This window comes from Chelon labrosus (assembly GCF_963514085.1).
Source record: "Chelon labrosus genome assembly, chromosome: 16".
NCBI lineage: Eukaryota > Metazoa > Chordata > Actinopteri > Mugiliformes > Mugilidae > Chelon > Chelon labrosus.
The window spans coordinates 23,791,251-23,809,893 of record NC_140349.1 but is presented as its reverse complement, the minus strand read 5'-3'; the positions used below and the strand labels follow the sequence as shown (position 1 = coordinate 23,809,893).

Sequence of the window (18,643 nt, the reverse complement as noted above, 5' to 3'; positions counted from 1 at the left end):
ATATAACCATCCTGTACTAAATCTTATATTAAATAGCTGAGAGTGCTATTGATTCAACTGTATTTAAATTTTTGGTGGCCGTGGTTTGTAGTACTATTAAATTGTATTGTGCTGTACTGAAACATGTTCCTATTATGATGATTCAATAAAATTCACAAGTGGGAAAGCTGGATGTTGAAAAATGTAAATAGTTTTGTACTGCTTAGATCTTGTGTGACAAACAGGCCTTGCACAGTTTTATATTTATTGCAGGTTCAACTGTTCATGGCCGCTTTAGATGATACCATAAAATTCCCAAGAACTCCAAAGGGTTTCTTATCTTAAGCATTTTATTTTTCTTAAAAATAATAATAATAAAAAAAAATTATCATAATCTTTATTAAGACTGCAATACTTCACATTTTCTTAAAAAAAAAAAAAACTAAATAGCAAAATAACATATTACAGTCAAAAAGCCAGCGCAACAGTATTTTTTAGAGTACATTGGGAATACAATAAAAAATGATCAACGATCAACACATTCCCAGGCTGTAGTGACAGACTTCAATAAACCTAAAATAAACTTAAAAGAGGAAAGAAGAAATCATGATGTCCACAATCTTGATTAAGAAAGGAACAGGTGAACATGGCGATAAGAATCAAGAACTACAACAATTAGCAAATGGTACTCAATAACCTTACTCACAAATTATTTATTAAAATAATTAAAAAATAATTTAAAGTGCACAGTCATTGTGTGGCTGGGATTATTGTCACCCAGGGTCTAATTGTCCAAGTAATCTGTTTTTAAATTTCTTTTCCTCAATAAACTGCTGCTTTTCTAAAAACCTTTCAGCTACATTTTTGCAAGACCAAGAGAAACACCTGCAGAACGTGGACACCACGAGAACTGATGGGAGACTCAAGCAACTGAACCTGAAAGTAAAACAAACACACTTTACATTCTGGTCATATCAGAACTGGTTGATTTTCATTATCCTACTACTACATCCGTCAGAAGTAGTATTTGGCGCCATCGGCAGACTAAAGTAGTAGACATCAAAACATTACATGACAGTTACATGTATTTATGAATATCAAGTACCACGTGCAATTATGGTAGGTTTTTATCATATGTACAGCATATTTTGGATGCTTACGAGTTTAAGCAAGATTAGTATTCACAGGAGTGTATGAGCGATGCTAAGAAATGCCTTACTGACTATCACTGCTGAGTCACACCCATGTAAAGACAAGACACGCCGACATATAATGCACTGAAACTGGCTTTTTGGGTTCAGCCGTTGGATTTTTGTTCAATCACACTTGACTTATCTCAAAAGCATAGAAACCATCGACAGTGAAATAGCTGAAGAAGGCTTGTTCATGACTGATCAGACTGTGCACTGCAACACATTAGGCCTGTAATCAAATGCACTTCTTAAATTAAGGTCCAAAACAAAAACATAAGAAGTCTTTTCTCCTAATTTTATGATTACTCTCTTATGATTAAATATTCTGTGCCCTCAACGGTGGATTCTCTGGCATGTAATGAGATATTCTGGAAAAGCCTGTGTGTCGTTGAAGATGACGAACATCGTCGGCTTGGTGATGTCGTCGGTCACACTGTCGTATCTGAGGGGAATATCACCAGTCTCCTTCAGCGGGGCCGTCTTCATTGAATGGCAGCCTTTAGTGTAGTCTCCTGTAAGAACCTTTGATACGAAGATAAACTTGTATCCGTCCGCGTTTGGGGGTGAATACTGATCCTGGACGGACAGATAGGAGTTGACGGCAAAATACACCCCCTGACCGTAGACTGTGGCTGTGTGGAGAAATCGTAACATTAGAAGCAGATAGGCAAACTGAGTGCGAGTCATCAAAAGTTATAAAACGATACCGAAACACACCATTCTTTCCACAGAAGCTTCGGTTGAAGCCATGAATGCATATCTCTTTCACGCTCGTCTCACTTGTGCCGTGGTACAGAGTCCGTTCAACTTGTGGGAACGTGGAGCGCTGCAGTACGCTCGCCTTCTTCAGCTTGTACTGGTTGTACAGCAGTCGATTCATGAGCTTCTCCACCTGGAAAATAAGACTTTCATGTTACTACAGACTTGCCAAGATAATTTGTTGAACATTATGTGTAGTGGTTCTTCTTACCTGTATGATTCTGATTCTACTGTGGTATTCCTGTATGGTCTCATAGAAACTCTTCACCACATTCTGAAATTCGTCAGACTCCTCGTCTACTTTGGTTGCTTCTGGCAGATTTGACAGCAGAGAGTACTCCTCTTCTGTTAACACATATTAGAGTTAGTATAACTTTTAAAAAATAAATAAAATAATAATAATTTACATATCATTTATCAACACAGCTATGAGGCCCTATACTTCAATAAATAAATAATAGTTATTTAGATTGAGCCCACAATATATACTTGTATGCCAACTACTCAGTTGTTAAAATTTAAAACTTCTTTTTCTTGATTACAGTTATTTCACACTTCATTTTATATTACAATTGCTCATTTTAGGCTTCAAGCATGTTCCTAAGCAACAAACGCCAATGGTAACACAATCATGAGGCGCCAGCAAGCGTACTTAATGTGTACTCTGGAGGTAACTAATGTCGGTCCTCAATGAGGCAAAAAGGCTGCACAAAGCTAATCAGCGTATTCCAGTGCGGTCCGTGGAGAAACGTGTGCTCATGTGCATACTGCACGGAAGAGAGACAGCAGACCATGAGGGATATTTGGATCTCTCACGGCAGAACTCCTGACTGAATGAAAAGTAGACATACAGTAGTTCAGCTGGAGGTTTGTGGCATCAGTCAACACGACTGTTCTGAGTAGACTGTAGCTCACACTGACTTTACACACACACTCGTCAACAGTTTCCACATTAGATCCAGTCTCTTGCCCACGGACACAACACGTGCAACAGGGATTAACCCACCAAGCCTAATTAGTGTAAAAAACTAGCTCTGCAACTTTTTTTTTTTTTTTTTATACTTGTCTCACATTTATCTATTCCTTATTTTACCAACATTTCCATTTTTTCCTCATGCTTACACTGTGTGCACCATGACATGAAGCATTAATGGAGAAATCAATAGGAATGTGGGTCAACCTGGCTTGTTAGTTAAAATGAAGTCACATGGAGGACAATCCTATTCAGCCAGCAACCTCACAGTGGCTAACGCTCCTCATCAACAACACCAATCGTTGTTGATTGATGTCGTTGATGGGCATGTAATGTTCATCATCCCGCATAGGGCTGTTCGTTACAACATAAACTGCAGTGAATCTAGTTAAAGCCTTATAACTTATGGTTATTTAGAATATTTAAATAATATTGTAATCAGTATGATAAAAGAGACATGCATAAATAAATAATAGATTAGATACCCGACACCTCTGTTGGCTTGGTAACTTCATCATTAGCAAACCTGTATTAAGTTATATTTTTTACTTGTTTGTTAATATTTTACTATAGTTTGTCAGTTTCGTGGTTCCATACACAGGATCACCATTATACAGAAAACATCATGCACTAGAGCACAATTAATTGTCTTGTACTGTACCTGGTACATCCTCACTCACATCCCCTAATTCAAGCAACTTCCTGGAGACTTTCGCAGATTTCCCTGAAGCTATGTTGTGTTCTTCCATCTTCTCAAAGTTGATCGTGTGGGGCTGATTGTCTAGCAAGATGTCGACCTTCTTCAGCTTCATCCTCCAAACGTTCTCAATGAATACTGCAGCATCGGCGGAGTAAGGAGTCTTGGCCGAGGAGGCGGGGTCATGCCGCACCCACTGGACAGTCTTCAGGATTTCCTGGTCGGATACAGAATTGGACATCGTCTCCAGCAGCAGCTTCACATCCCACACTCCCCCAGGGACAAACTCCTTAAACCCAGAGACTGTAATTATGGTGCCCTGAACTTGAATTTCGACTGCGTGCTTCCTTTTGATCATCTCCAGACACATCTTGTGGTACTCTGACAAATGTCTTATGCCCCTGTGCTCCACCTTCTCCTCAACCTGTCTCTGGCTGACCTTCTTATTAAAGGCTATGTCCACCCGAATCAGGTCAGAGTTGTAACCTGCAAACACAATTAGCTGGAGGGTGTTTGCTGCCTTGATTGTGTCCTGTAAGGAAGTCTTGCCCTTCTGGTCCACCAGTGGGCTCTTGTTATTTCCACTAGAAGGAGAGCCTTCATGTTGGATCATTTCCTTGGACAACTCCAAGGCTTTTTGCAGCTGTTCCTCCTCATCCTCCACAGACCAATGGCTTGACTCCATAGAGTACTGGATGGCCAAAGAGAGTTGGGCCTCTTCTTCCAGATTGCTAGAAAGGCCCAGAGCTCCATCATTAACCAGGGGCAACCCACTGTTAGCGTTCTGTTCAGCTGAGGACTGGGAAGGATCAATGACTATCAGATCAGCACTCTGGTCATTTAGGCTTCTCGGTTCCTCTGCAGTGTACAGGTCCACGTTGTCCATCTCATCAGGTTGTTCTAAAGAGGACACACCAACATCAATAGCTGAGACAATTTTCTTTGCCTCCTCCAAAAGTCCTACGAAGAGGTAAACAGATTATTTGAAACAGCACAAAAATAAGAGATACTAATGAGGAAATAAGATGCTACCTTGTCCTGAAACTCCATTATGAACAGCTTGCACTGACTTCAGCTCCTGTCCATAACCATCTGCAGAAAATTTCTGGAAGTTTTTCTGGGACAACATCTGCCATGCAGTTTTAAAAATATCCTGGAATAAAAAACACAATGTTTGTTTGAACACCAGATGCTTCTGCTACAGGGAAACCTAAATGAATGCACATTTTCATGCTAATTAACAGCTTCTCACTTAATGTTAAGCAATCAGACTTTCAACAGAGATTCTTTCTACACTAGTATTACTGAAACAACTAGCATGAGTTTTGAAATAACGCATGATGCTTGTGACGTTTGGCAGCAGGCAAGATTTGCTTAGAAAGACTGTGTGTCTCAGGCTGCACTGAATAAGTCCTCAAGCTGTACAGTCCATCATGACAAACTAACTAGTTGGGAGAACGTGTGACATACAATAAGATAACAGCACTTTTGCTTTGTTTCATCATTAGGTTACCTGGTGTGGGAGGGGCTCCCAGGGCACGTGGATGATGTTGATGTAGACCTGAAACTTTCTCTCCATCTCGTTCAGAACGCTAATGCAGTCCTTTTCGCCTAAAAAGCGAGCCACTCCTGGAGTGTTGACTGTGATGGTTCTGGTGCAGATAGAGGAGACGATACCTTGCAGAACTTCCTCTGCCATTTGGCACGCAACGGCTTGGCCATGGATCTATTAGGTGCATTGACAAATATATGAAACATATTGCTGAAACGATCTGGTGAGATCTGGTATTTAAAAACAAACTCAGAACAAAATAAAATATAAGGACATTTACCACCACAGTCACATTACATGCTTTTACATAAGATACTGTCACATACCTTTAACCCACAAGCATCTTCGGCCTCTAGTGGGAAAATAGACACTTGGTCCATGTCAGCCAACAGTTGATGACAGTGGATCTGGATGTACTTCAGCATGCCTGGCTCCATAGAGATGACCGTCTCCCTTTCAATAGGCGTAGTCAGAAAGTACAGGATTGCAGCCTGCTTCTCATTCTCCATCCCTTTTAGAGTCAGAACATCAATATTCCCTCCTTGTTCTGACACCTTGACAGAGGAGAAGCTCAGAGCCTCCAGGAACTCTGTCCACTCTCTGCAATACAGCAGGCCTTCATTTTCCGTGTCCACAGGTATGCTGAAGCGACACACTTGGGATTTTAAAAAGCTACATGCCTGGGTGGCTGAGTCCTGGGATAGACATGTTACCATAACTTTGGAGTTGGACACCGTGTAAACAGTGGAAGAGCCGGTTTTATTCAGGCTTTCTAACAGATGCTTTTTTACATCGTTTCTTCCCAGGAACTGAGCCATTTCTGGCTCCAGGGAGAAATTAGTCTCTGTCATGTTGCCAAGAAAGTCCAAGATGGTGTGTTTTAGCTGCTCAACTTGTAGTTTGTCAGGTCCTGCAATGTACACACCATCATCAATTTGGATGGTAAAATTTGGGTTAGCCATTTTTAAGTCCCGTAGAAAGACGCTGCACTGAAGCAAAGAATGCTTTAGTGGGTCAGTGATTGCAATGTGGCTTGATAGTGAATCTGTATCCTCAGTTTGATCTTCCATGTCTTCCTCTGCCGCCTCTTCTACCGCGGCATAGGCAGCAGGTGGCCCTAAGGCAGTCTGACAGGAGGAGGTGGAGGCGGACAGTGGGCTGCTGGAATTGACCACTATGGGAGGACTGGTCTGCACCTGACTATCATTCAGATCCTGAGAGTTACTCATAGTTATATCTTGACTTTCAGATTCAGATTCTTGTGATGCTGAGCTTTCCATAGGTTGAAGAAAGTCAAAATATGGCTTGACTACAAGGTCTGCATCGCCCAGTTTGTGTGCATGATCCAGAACTGCATCGACAGCTGCAAAAGTCAATAAAGACACATTTGTTCTTTAAGCAAACTGAAGTAAAACAACAAGAGTTTTAAAGGTTGTATAATTCAATACTTACATTCACAGTCAGTAAAGGACACAACTGCTGTACCCTCTGACAGCATGGTGACCCCCTTTACGTCGTGATCCCCACCTCGACTGCTCTCAAAGTACAAGGTGAGCATGTCTGAAGTGATGCCAGGGTGCAGGTTCTCCACCAAGACGGCGTCAGTTTGGTCAATCTGTTCAAGAGTTACCTGGGCCCCATCAAGTTTCCTTTTGGAGATATTTGTGCTGAGATGTTGGAAATCTGTAAAATAAAATAAAAATAAAAATAGATTTATATTAAGATATTAAGTACAACCTGATGTCAGAAGCTCTGTGCAGCTGTACTGAGGCACAGACACACTGAAATATTTGGAGAAAGACCCCAGACAAGTTGATGCTCCTTAAGTCTGTTATATTATGAAATCTTGGCTGGCTAGATTTGCGTTTTTTAAACTTTCCGTCTATGAGACTTCCTGTTTATTTTGGTCATTATATGTCTTCTTGCATGAAAACCTTATGGACAAGTTAAAATCTTGATTTTCATTTGAGGTGGTCTACAAGAAAAAGAAAACAAGTCATTTAGCAGACCTTTTGTGAAGGGTTGACTGAGATGAATGAGGATGAGATCTCTCCCTGGTGAGGGACACAGGGTGTAGTCTGGTGCGTTGAGCCCCATCATGTTCTCCACGTACAGCTCTATCATCTCCGTGCTGGTGCTGGGGTTGATCCCCCGCAGCAGCACTCTGCGTCGGTCCTTCGACGGAGGCTTTCTCACACTCAGCTCGACATTATGCAGAACGTGGTGCCCTTGAGACAGCACTCGGGCAGCAACTGTCAAAATGATCAGAGCAGATACAAAAGAATTAACATATAGTATATTATTGACAAATTAATACACCGTCTACATTCATTGTCTTCGATTAGTATTTTCATAGTGATTAGCATAGTGATGCATCTTCTGCAGTGCTTCTGGAAAAAGGACAGAGAGATGTTTGTAAGCTTTTTAAACCTTCAGGGGTCTTGGGTCATTGAAGAGAAGAAGGGTTTTATGGACCTTTAAGGATCACATTCCTTCTTACACATCAAAGGCTATAGAAACACATATTCTAACAGCACTATTCAAACTTCAACATGCATCCTCTGTGATCTGAGCACAAGTGAGCAGCTTTAAATACAGGTGTGAATGCCTCCAAGATAGACTGAGGGCGCATTTGAGATCCGATCACTTAGGGCTTGTTCAGACCTTGCATTAACATCTGATCTGGGCAATCCGATCACAGTGTAAAAAGGACAGGTGTGAACACCCCCAGTGCGCATTAAGATGGTATTTGAGAGATTCGATGTCTGACCACATTTGGAGGTAGTTTTGGTCGCATGTGTCCGCATGACGGACCGGGTTTCAGACCGGATGTTGTAAAGCATCTTGAGACAATTTATATTGTTATTGACGCTATATAAATAAAACTGAATTGAAATTGAATTCAATTCCTTTGGTAGTGTGAACGCAATCTGTCCTGAGTCACATTAAAGACCTATACCTATACACAACAGGGGTGTTCCTGAGTCAACTTAGTTTTGCCTCATTCACGTGATCGCTATTAATCTCAATGATCTCATGTAAAGGAAAAAGAACCGTGATATATCGGTTCATTAGTAACGAGAGACTTTCAAAATATTTCATCCTTGTAGCTGTTAACTATTAACTAAAAAATAAATACATCCAAACAAGTATTTAAAATGAGTACACGGGTGTGATTCAGTCATTAAATAATGTATCAGCATGTTGTTAATTACTGATGCAGTTATGTTGATGTATAAGGAGCCATGTGCTGTATTTATCATTATTACGAGAGATTGCGGTGCGTATGGAAACTTTCAGGGTTGGAGAGGGAGAGCTGGCTGGAGCCGCATTTGGAGACGCATGCCAGGAGTAAACACAAGAACCTAAAGCTGGTCACTTGATTATCAAATATTTTTCAACGTCACTGTCGTAAACAGCACAGCAGTGACATGACCGTGGGTATGGTCGCTTTCATGCTTCGACTTATAAGCAGAGCTTTGTGCAAGTTTTCAACAGACGAAAGCAACAAATGGATACTGTTGCGACTTGCCTTCAGCCTCTTCAAAAATCAGTATAGCACGGTCGCCCTTCTTTTCCACAGATATAAGAGGTCCTCCCCCCGAGCGCCGTCTATTCTCAAAGTATAGATACAGTAGTTCTTCATCTACTCCTTCAGGCGCTCCCAGCACCTCCAAGGTCTTCTCTTCTGTATTTTCAACAGGCATCCTAAAAACACAAGACACATATATGTTATACACTTAAGGGCTTTTAAATCATTTGTTTTCAACTTCCTGACTAAATTGCATAACGCAGTGGCCCTGCAACAGAACTTAAGTTTAGCTGAGGATGAGAGTGTTTACTCCCGCCAGTGAAAGATCATGGCGGTGTGTTATTTGTCAAATGCTATAAATCAATCAGTTTATCAATTAATGACAGCATGAGAAGTTCAGCAACTGAGACTTTTTTTGTCGTGAAACATGAATAGTACAAGACTGAATATCTGAATCTATTTACAGCATAAGTTGTGCATACTGCCTGCCCTGAGTAAAACTGTTCAGTTCTATTTGGATCACATAAGATAAATTTTCTGACTACATTCTAATACACTAAGTACTACTTAGTATTAGATATTTGTGTATTATAGTTAGTTGGCACTTTAAACATATTATGAGTCCACTGTCATTAGACTCTAGAAATTGGAATTCTAGTAACATTTCTTTACATTCTTTAACAAATGTATGGTTATCCATGTCTTCACTTTCAATTAAAACACATAAAGGAAATTCTACAGTGGTCATAATTCTGAGTAAATTTCGAGCTCAAACAACGTTAAACTGGTGCTTTTCTCTGACAGAAATTAATTTGAGGAGTTGATTTGGGTATTTCTAGACACAGAATCAGGACGAGTCTTCGAGTGTGACTGTCTTGGCCTACACAACACTGTGAGCCCACAGCTACCTCACGGTTCCTCCACAGGAACCACGGCCTTTATAATACTTACAGTTTCAGGACCACATTACCATGTTGGTGTATTGAAAAGGCTAATTCCTAACAGTTTTACAGACAGTGTCACCGTAGCGCGGGTTTTTACTGCGTAGTTTACTTATAGTTACTGTACAGTAGAGTACGTATCTGCGTTGACATTTCTCCAACAAGAAAAGTGAAACCACTTGCTACACTTGCCATGTTTGGACGCTGAACCCGTATTCCGTCAAAAAACACAAAAAAGGAACACACTTTTATTTCGGCGACCGAAAAGCGCGTTATTATGATTTCATTTTCATACAGTGGAGTTCTGGAGGTTTTTAAGTATAACTTAAACTGCTTACCTGTGCTACGAGGAAAACATTTGCTCTCCGCAGTTCCAGTTCGACGGGCTGAACTCACTGTAGACTACTTCCGTGTTGTGCCGCTGTGGAACGGCGGGTGGCGTAATGAGCCGCACGTGTTAAAGGGGTACTGCATTTATTAAAGACCCGAAGAAGAGAGACCAGGTCGAACATTCACAGTCTAGGGTTGAAAAGACTTCATTTGAACTCAGTGACTGCCTTTAATGGACATCACTAGCTTGTACAAAAGTTTAAAAAACACAAACATATTATATTATATTATATTATATTATATTATATTATATTATATCACTTTAAAAGCATCTACATAAATACGGAATACCAACATTATCTTCCCTTATATGGAAGTCGCATTCAGGGTGAGGGGTGTTCCCGGTGTTTAAAGCTGGGCCATGGAAACGGGAGCTGCATTGATTGTTTAGATTAATATGTTTCCCCTTGTCCCCAAGTTTAGTTTGTAAATAAATAATCAATAAAAGAACAAAATGAATGATTTTTTTCTGTGCACATTACACCACAAACTCCATCAATGACAACAACAACTGCTCCCATTATCACTTCCTGTTCAACCCTGGAGTTGGTACACTCCCTTTCCGGTTGATGGTTGAGGTTTGTAAATTTGTTTAATAATCAAAATGTTTTACAGTGACATATATAGTTCTGTATCTCTGAACCCAGGGATGACCCCTAGATTCAAGGTGCTACGTGGTATTCGGCAGGGATGCCCAATCTCTCCAAAATTATTTATCTTGACCACTCAGTTACTAACGGTGCTTGTCAATAATAGTCCAGAAATACAAGGTATAACAATGTTTGAAAAGGAATTTAATATTAGTCAATTTGCTGATGACACATCCGTTTTTTTAAGGGACAGGCTCGTGGTTGATAAAACCCTTGACACTATTTCTGTATTCTCCTCTGCATCAGGATTATCTCTTAACATAAGGAAATGTGAATTGCTTCCGATTCATACATGTGCTGATTCCTCAATAGCCTCAGTTAGAGTCGAATCTGAAGTAAAGTATTTAGGAATAGTGATATCTAAAAACATTATTAGAAGGGAAGACCTTAATATTACTAAGTGTATAACTGATATGAAGAAATCTCTCAGTCATTGGCTAACTAGAGATCTAACTATTTTTGGTAGAGTTATTCTATCTAAAGCAGAAGGTATTTCTAAATTGATCTATCCTTGTCAGTCCTTATATGTCTCTTCAAATAATATTAAAAAAGATAACTCAGTTATTTTTCAATTTTTTGTGGAAAAACAAAACTCATTATATCAAAAGATCACAACTAGTCAAAGAATATGGTAAGGGTGGTATTAAAGCTTTAGAATTTGAATCAATGGTTGGAACCTTTAAGTTAAACTGGTTAAAAGCATATTTGTCACAGCCAAATTCTATGTGGTTTCATATTCCAAGGTCTTTGTGTAAAAAAATAGGAGGACTTGAATTTCTTTTAAAATGTGATTTTGAGGTCAACAAGATTCCTGTTAAGTTGTCAAACTTCCACAGACAGATTCTTCAGTATTGGAAGATGATATTTACTCATAACTTTACTCCTCATGGATCAACCTTGTGGAATAACAGAGTGATTATAGTAAATAGAAAATCTATGTTTAAATGTGACTGGTATGAAAAGGGCATTTTGTTTGTTACTGATGTATTAGATAGCAATGGTAACCAGATGGATTATATGACCTTTGTAGGCAAATTTAATTTGATATGTACACAAAAGGAATATAATAAGGTTTACAGAGCAATTCCCTTACTGCTGATTCAGATAATTCAAAACACTTTACTGTATTCAAATGTTAGTCCTGTATTGCCGAATCTATAGTGATAAATGATTGTAACTTAAATGATAAAAAGTGTACTAACAAATACATTAGTGCTGTTCTGAAATCCATTATGTTTCATGATTACAATAAGGAGCTGCAAGAGTCCAGTATGGTTAAAGCACATTCTAAATTCGTAAAGTGGACTATTTCACCAAAGGTCAAAGAGACTCACTTTAAAATAATCAATAGGGTTTACCCTGTTGCAGAATTTCTTAAAAGAAGGTTTAAGTTTCAGGTGGACCCCTTGCACCTTTTGTAGTGTTAATGATGAAACATTGTAACATTTTTTTATTTATTTTTTCATGCACTATAGTGAAAAAATTTGGTTGGACATTAGAAATTGGATAACACTGAAGGTTGCTGACATTCCGACCTTTGATATGTCCCATATTCTTTTCTACTTCTGAACCCAGCAGTTACTGATATGATTAATGTGGTGATACTTATGGGTAAATATCACATTCATTGTTGTAAGTGGAGAGATACAAAGCCCTCCTTTATGTGTTTCATTAATGACTTTAAATTGTTTTTTCATCTCTGAAGAAAATGCACTGTGGAAAAGCAAGAAAGCTTTATGATGATACCGGTATATCTTGTTTTTGTTGTTTTAATCCATGTCTCCCCTCAAGTTTTTGCTCCTTGGCTGTCGGTTTTTGGTTTTTGATTTTACATAACTGTTATACATGTTAAATAAGGAAGGACCTGACCTTATGTACCCCCCTTTTTTCTATTTTATTATTTTTTAATTATTGTTCGGTACCTGACCACATTATTTTTGTTTCTTGTTATATGAATATTTCCTCTGCTTGTGTTTTGTAAATTGCAAATAATAAAATAAATAAATAAATAAATAAATTGTTTAGGGACTTGTAAAAGTGTTTCGCGTCTTGTTTATTTGTTTTCTGAAATATACATTTGTTTCGGGGCTTGTAAGTGTTTCACCACTTGTAAATTCGTTTCGGCGTTTTTAAAAGTGTGTCATGTCTTGTTCATTTGTTTTCTGAAATGTAAATTTGTTTAGGGACTTGTGTTATGGCAATGTAATTTTGTTTTTTGATGTGTAAAATGCAAATTTGTTTCAAGCTTTGTAAAAGTGTTTCACATTTTGTAATGGTGGTTTGCACCTCTCGGCCACCGTACCAACGTAATCGTCCTGTATTAACAAAAGTACGAGTCCCGAGCGAAGCTGAAACGGGATGCACTTTGTCCCGTATTGCCGTGAGAATCAAAAATAGTGTGTAAAATTTCAGTGGAATTATGAATAACGGGACGCTTTATATGAAAATTTATGGTAAACTTATTCCCAGGCCGTCTCTGTGACCGGTGAGCTGACAGCGGGAATCCCGCTCATCTCATTGGTCGAAGTAGGCCCCACTGTTGCTTACGAAGAAGATACCGGAAGACAACAAAGCAAAAACTTTTCTTCACACTTTCTGTTTGCACTTTTCTTATTGCACAATTAAAAGAAGAATTTTCGGCTTTCTATTGTTTTATAGCCTATTAATTTATACAGTTTTAAGTTAAGCAGGACAGGTTTCTGTTTAAGAAAGATGCTTATTTTATTCTGTTAATTTTGTATTAAAAATAAATTGTTGAATAATAATTTGTTTTCCATGTGTTCATATCACTCAAAAATATGCATTTAATTCAATTCAGGTTCAGGTCAAATAGTTAAAAAATCGTTTCACACACACAAATAAGTGCTAAAAAAAATTCACCACACCGGAAAGGGTGAAGGCAATCGGGTCTGCCGGGCTACCAATGAGATGTCCCTTATTTATTTTTCGGGGAGTTGGCAACCCTACATGTAAGGGACAGAGTATTTTTTTTGGTTGCTGAGAGCATAGCCTCAGCCATCAGCACCAGTCAGTCAGTATGGTAGGCTACAATAGAGTCATTTACAGAAATGACACTTCTGCATATTGTAGTATTTCTGATGGTGACTGAACATGATTGGAATAGTACATTTCAATACCATAAAATTACAAGTCTAGTGGAATGTGTAGGCTATCACTGATGTATAACAGTTGGATGGATATAGACTCTTTAGCACTTATTACTACATGCATTTGGCGACTCTTGTCACCCCTGTGAGTGCAATGGCAGCAGAACAGTCTCCAGTGTAGTCTATATGGACATAGCTTGTGCTATAGTAGCCTATAGTGCAGTGGTTCCCAATCTGGGGTACGCTACCCCCAGGGGTACGCAGAGTGACGTAGGGGGTAGGCTACGCGAAAGAGTTGATTCTGAACTCAGCCTGATTACATTTTGAAACTGAAAAAACGGATAACGGGTTGTTTTCTCATAGGGCTGGGCGATTAACTGAATTTCAATTTCGATTCTGGCTTCCCTCGAGCATGAAAATATGATAATCGTAATAAAACGATCATTCTGTCGCACGCCGTGTCTTGTAGCTACTAAATGCAGCGAACCCTTCCATCCACCTGTGCGCTCCGCTCCGCTACGCTCTGCCCCCGTCGGAAAAAAATAAATAGATAAAAATAAATAAAAGTGTAGAAGAAGACGATAGGAGATGTCAGAAAGGCAGCCTTTGGACGGGAAGAAAGGTAAAGCGAATTCTGTGGCGTGGAAACACTTCGGTTTCGAGGAGTCTGACTCGGAACAAACGAAGATATTGTGCAAGATGTGTCACGCTACTAAGGCAAACAAAACAAAAGTATGTGTCCCGTATTGAGCTGTCACGGGACGCACTTTGTCCCGTATTACCACGAAAATAAAAAAATACTGTGTAAAATGGCAATGGATTTAAGGAATAACCAGGCGCTTTATATGAACATGTACGGTAAATTTATTCCCAGGCCGTCTCCTGCTCTGTGACCAATGAGCTGACAGCGGAAATCCCGCTCACCTCATTGGTCGAGGTGCTGTTGCTTGCGAATCTTGTATTCAAAATAAATTGTTGAAAAAAAATTCTCCACGCTGGCCCTGCCAAAGTCTGGCATAGTGTTTATTTTTTATTTTTTACATATTTTTAAATTAACTTTAGTAATATATTTTTCTCTTATTTATTTGTATTTTTCTTGTTTTTCAGTTCAGAAAAGTTCAATAAATCCTTGTTCTCAAATCAATGAATAATCATCTTTAATAATCGTGATTATGATTATTGACTTAAGCAAGCAGCCCTATTTTCTCATTTTCTGATTCTCCACCTAAATGAAAAATCAAAAGACTGTTTTTCATGTGAGTCAATTATGTTAATAGCTAGATTGTAGGACAACTGGCTTTGAAGCTATGTATCAGTTTGCTGCTAATGTAGCTAGCGCTAGGTCACCTAAATAAGAAAGACACCAATTCCCTGAAATGTCTGTGATTGGTGGGCAGGTGCAAATCTCCTGATGATATACAGTCAGTAGCTATACTCGCTACAGTTATTTTCCCCCCAGAAACAAGCAAATCTCGTTCTTGATTGGGTCTTTAAATTATGTTGTCAACAATTCTGATAACTTTCTCTCATTTGAGCTGTCAAGTCATCAGTCTGAGGTAAACTAGTTCGCTTGGCTAACCGCCAAAAATGGATAAATGGCTAAAACGGATAGATTGCCCTTCCAGAGAGACCTCAACTGCTACCACCAGTGACGCTCACAGACATTTCTTTTTCTAGCTGCTACAAGTGCGTGAGAGTAGGGGGTACATGGCTGGAGGTCAAATGTCTGAAGTGGCACGTGCTGTGAAAAGGCTGGGAACCAGTGGTATAGTGTATAGAAATTACACAAACTGAGTTAATGATAGCACTTAAAATGAAAATGCTAGTGTGCAGCTGGATCTAAAAGTATATATTTCATATTTCATAAATAATAACTCGGCCACATTTAGTTTAATTATTCATATTTTATATTTAGTTTGTTGTTTTTTTCTTTTTTTACATTCTATACATACTGTACGTAGTATTGTTTTTTATAGCATAACCGTTTTAACCCTTGGTTGAAGTGTATACTTTTACACCAGCAGAGCAGAGGGAAGTGAGGCTGCTTTCAAAGTCTTTAACAGTTACACCTGCACTGAGTGTTTCATGGTAGTTAGCAGGGATGTTGTTTTAGGCAGAACAGTACAGAGATAAGACACAAGGGATATGACAGATGCACAAAATGCAATGTAGTTTCCAGTGTTGTGTGGAGTCAGTGCATGGAGCAGTTGTCTCTCTTTTTTCACCTTGAAGTCAGATAGATTTAGATAGAACTTTTTTTTTATGTTTTTATTGTTGTAAAAGACAAAGTTCAGAAGTATATCCTGATAATGAGGTCAAATCAAATCAGAGCGGCTTGAATCCCATTGTATGTGGCTTAAGGACACCTGTTCCAGGTAACTTGGAGAACCTCTGTGGATGTTTTGCGCCTTAGTTCCCTTTATGTAACCCCAGACTGACTCCTTGTCAGAGATTAGGATGCTGTGGGGGTCAGGCCATCTGCTGCAGAACTTCCTCTTCAACCTGCTGCAGAAGTCAGTTCTTTATGATTCTGGCTGTGTGCTTGGTCTCATTGTCATGCTGCAGAATTAATCTGGCACCGATCAGACGCCTTACGGATGGTTTTGCATGAATTTAAACATCCAACCAAAAAACTTTTTCACCTTACCGTAAATCAAGAAGAAACTAAACTAACTTCCTCCAGTTTGGTGCATTCATTATGTATTATCATATTATATTACCTTTCCATGTCATTATTATGAGCTTATACATAGATAATCAGTGAGCCACACTGAGCATTTTAAAAGTTTAATGTGACATGTATAGTCCATAAAGGCTGAACTAAATACAATGGGAATGACGAGGACGTCATAGCCTTTAATGCACTCTGTGCCTCACAGTAAAAGATACAAGAACAATAAATGTCTTGGGAAATAAAAAAAAAAACTATATGAATAAGAAGTATGACTACTTAATCAGCTATTGCACAGCTGTATTGTCATAATTAACCAAAAAAAAAATAATTGTTTCACAGCACTTGGGGACAGCTCTTCAGGGATAACAACCATAGCGTAGATTTAATCTCACCTAAGCATACAATCACCAAAAGCGCTGATATCCTGTTTTATATATTTCTATCCAATTCTACACCCTGATGCTATCACGTCGTGTAATTCACACTGAAAGCACTATTGTGAAAGCTGAGGATTAGAGGAAACGAAAACCTCTGAAGCCTGCTGGAGTTCACACATTTTCTCTAAAAGCCTGTAGCAACGGTGGGACGTACTGCAGACAACAACACATAGAGGGGCATCCCGACTGCACACCCCCTTTACTGATTAATGACCATGTTTCTGAGACAAAGAAGATGTTATAAAGGAGATGAGTATCTATGAGGGAAAACAGAATCCTCAAAGAATGGGAGAAACAGGGGAAACATGATCAAAGTAGTAGACATGAGGTGTAAAATCTGCATTAACTATTAATATACTGTTGAGGAAAATTAAAATAACCATTTTTCCAATCTTAGATATATTTATTAATATTCAATGTAGGTGTCCTTTTCACACATTTCCGCATAAAATCCACAGTTGTAATTCACTGCACTGTGGGAGTCCATTGAATGATGAATAACTGAATAATTCATATCATTATCCATCCCTCCCACATGAGTCAGTGTCCGTGAACTTCTTCAAATGAGGAAAAAATACACTATAGATCTATTTAATGTGAAAGAGCTTCTTCAGTTGGTAATAAATAATAAATTATTAAATAACCAAGACCTCAAACCTCAATGTTTCCCCACTGGGGGATAAATTAAAGGATTATTTTATTTAATTTTACCTTAATTTGTATTTTGTTTTAAAGATTAATCAGTGAGCACAGCATTAGTTAATGCCAAGTGTCCTTGGTTCACGCTCTCATCCACTAGGTGACAGTATTCCCTGCAGAACAAATGTACGCCACTGTTGTCTTCTGTGGCAGTTGCATGTAAACAAGGTGGCAGGCAGAAAAAGAATTGTACGGCCCCTCTCTCACATGGACATGTCAAAGATCACAAACATGGTGACCAAGCAAATGCCTCCATTATGTTTCAAGGCACATGGAGAAAATCATAGCCTATGAGGTGTGCGCCCCCTGACGAAAAAACACACTTCAGATCGGACGTTTGTGGGTGAAAATGAGAACATGAGAGCGGGGAAGAGTGCCTCTGTGATCCATCAAGCATCCAGTGTCCAAACATCTTCAACAGGTTCAGCAAGCGTAACTAATACAGACACCTCGAGCCTGGACAAAACATTGTCTCATCGAATCTGCAAGTGTGCCGACATGTTGCCGACAATGGCTATGCTGTATGCATCAGGCACATGATTCTTTAAAATTTACACTGTGTATACAGATAACATAAAATTACACAAAGATAACTTACATAAAGATAAACATGTTAATCCACATACCCAAGATAATAATAACTGATATGAAAACTTCCCATTAAAGGCACTTAAAATCTGCTTTTCATTACAAAATCACACTGATTGCTTTGGTACAAAACAACCTTTTAGATCTCCAGTAGTAGTGGCGAATAAAAATCCACCCCTAACACCAGACTAAGAACAATATAGCCAGTTTTCATTCCCTTTAAGCTGTGCGGTGATACAAATATTTAACAGGGCATGGGTGACCAGAGCAGCACTGAGGGGCAAGTCAGTACGTGATCAGTGAATTTGTAGCAGGTAACAGGTTCTACAATTCAACTCAAGAGCTTTGATATAAATGCTAAACTACATTTGACCATATAATAATATGGTGAAGTTACCGTGGTCACCAGCTCAGTACAGCATGTTAGCATGCTAGCATGCTATACACCTGTGCTTTGTGCTAGCATGTTATT

At 38.9% G+C, this 18,643-nt stretch overlaps 1 protein-coding gene across 2 annotated transcripts; it reads right to left on the bottom strand.

The window, feature by feature from the left end:
• Window positions 1–318: 318 nt before the first annotated feature.
• Window positions 319–10,198, bottom strand: parp10 (poly(ADP-ribose) polymerase family member 10). 2 transcript variants are annotated; one of them, XM_084563586.1, is made up of 11 exons: window positions 9,965–10,198; window positions 8,686–8,861; window positions 7,163–7,405; window positions 6,606–6,836; window positions 5,480–6,516; window positions 5,115–5,327; window positions 4,634–4,754; window positions 3,566–4,561; window positions 2,143–2,276; window positions 1,890–2,064; window positions 319–1,804 (listed from the first exon to the last, which is right to left on the bottom strand). In XM_084563586.1, exons 2-11 carry the CDS (start codon window positions 8,858–8,860, stop codon window positions 1,506–1,508), a joined length of 3,624 nt encoding a protein of 1,207 aa, XP_084419712.1. In that variant the 5' UTR covers window position 8,861; window positions 9,965–10,198; the 3' UTR covers window positions 319–1,505. The 2 variants fall into 2 exon arrangements, with proteins under 2 accessions (XP_084419712.1, XP_084419713.1); XM_084563587.1 differs by having other exon boundaries at window positions 3,566–4,501; window positions 9,965–10,197.
• Window positions 10,199–18,643: the final 8,445 nt, after the last annotated feature.

Excerpts from the sequence above, each read along its gene's own strand:
- parp10 (XM_084563586.1), bottom strand. The coding sequence starts at position 8,860 with ATGCCTGTTGAAAATACAGAAGAGAAGACCTTGGAGGTGCTGGGAGCG. Across the intron at positions 5,328-5,479 it reads AAGATGCTTGTGGGTTAAAG|ATCCATGGCCAAGCCGTTGC; the intron begins GTATGTGACAGT and ends TGCACCTAATAG. Across the intron at positions 4,755-5,114 it reads GGGAGCCCCTCCCACACCAG|GATATTTTTAAAACTGCATG; the intron begins GTAACCTAATGA and ends TTTTTATTCCAG.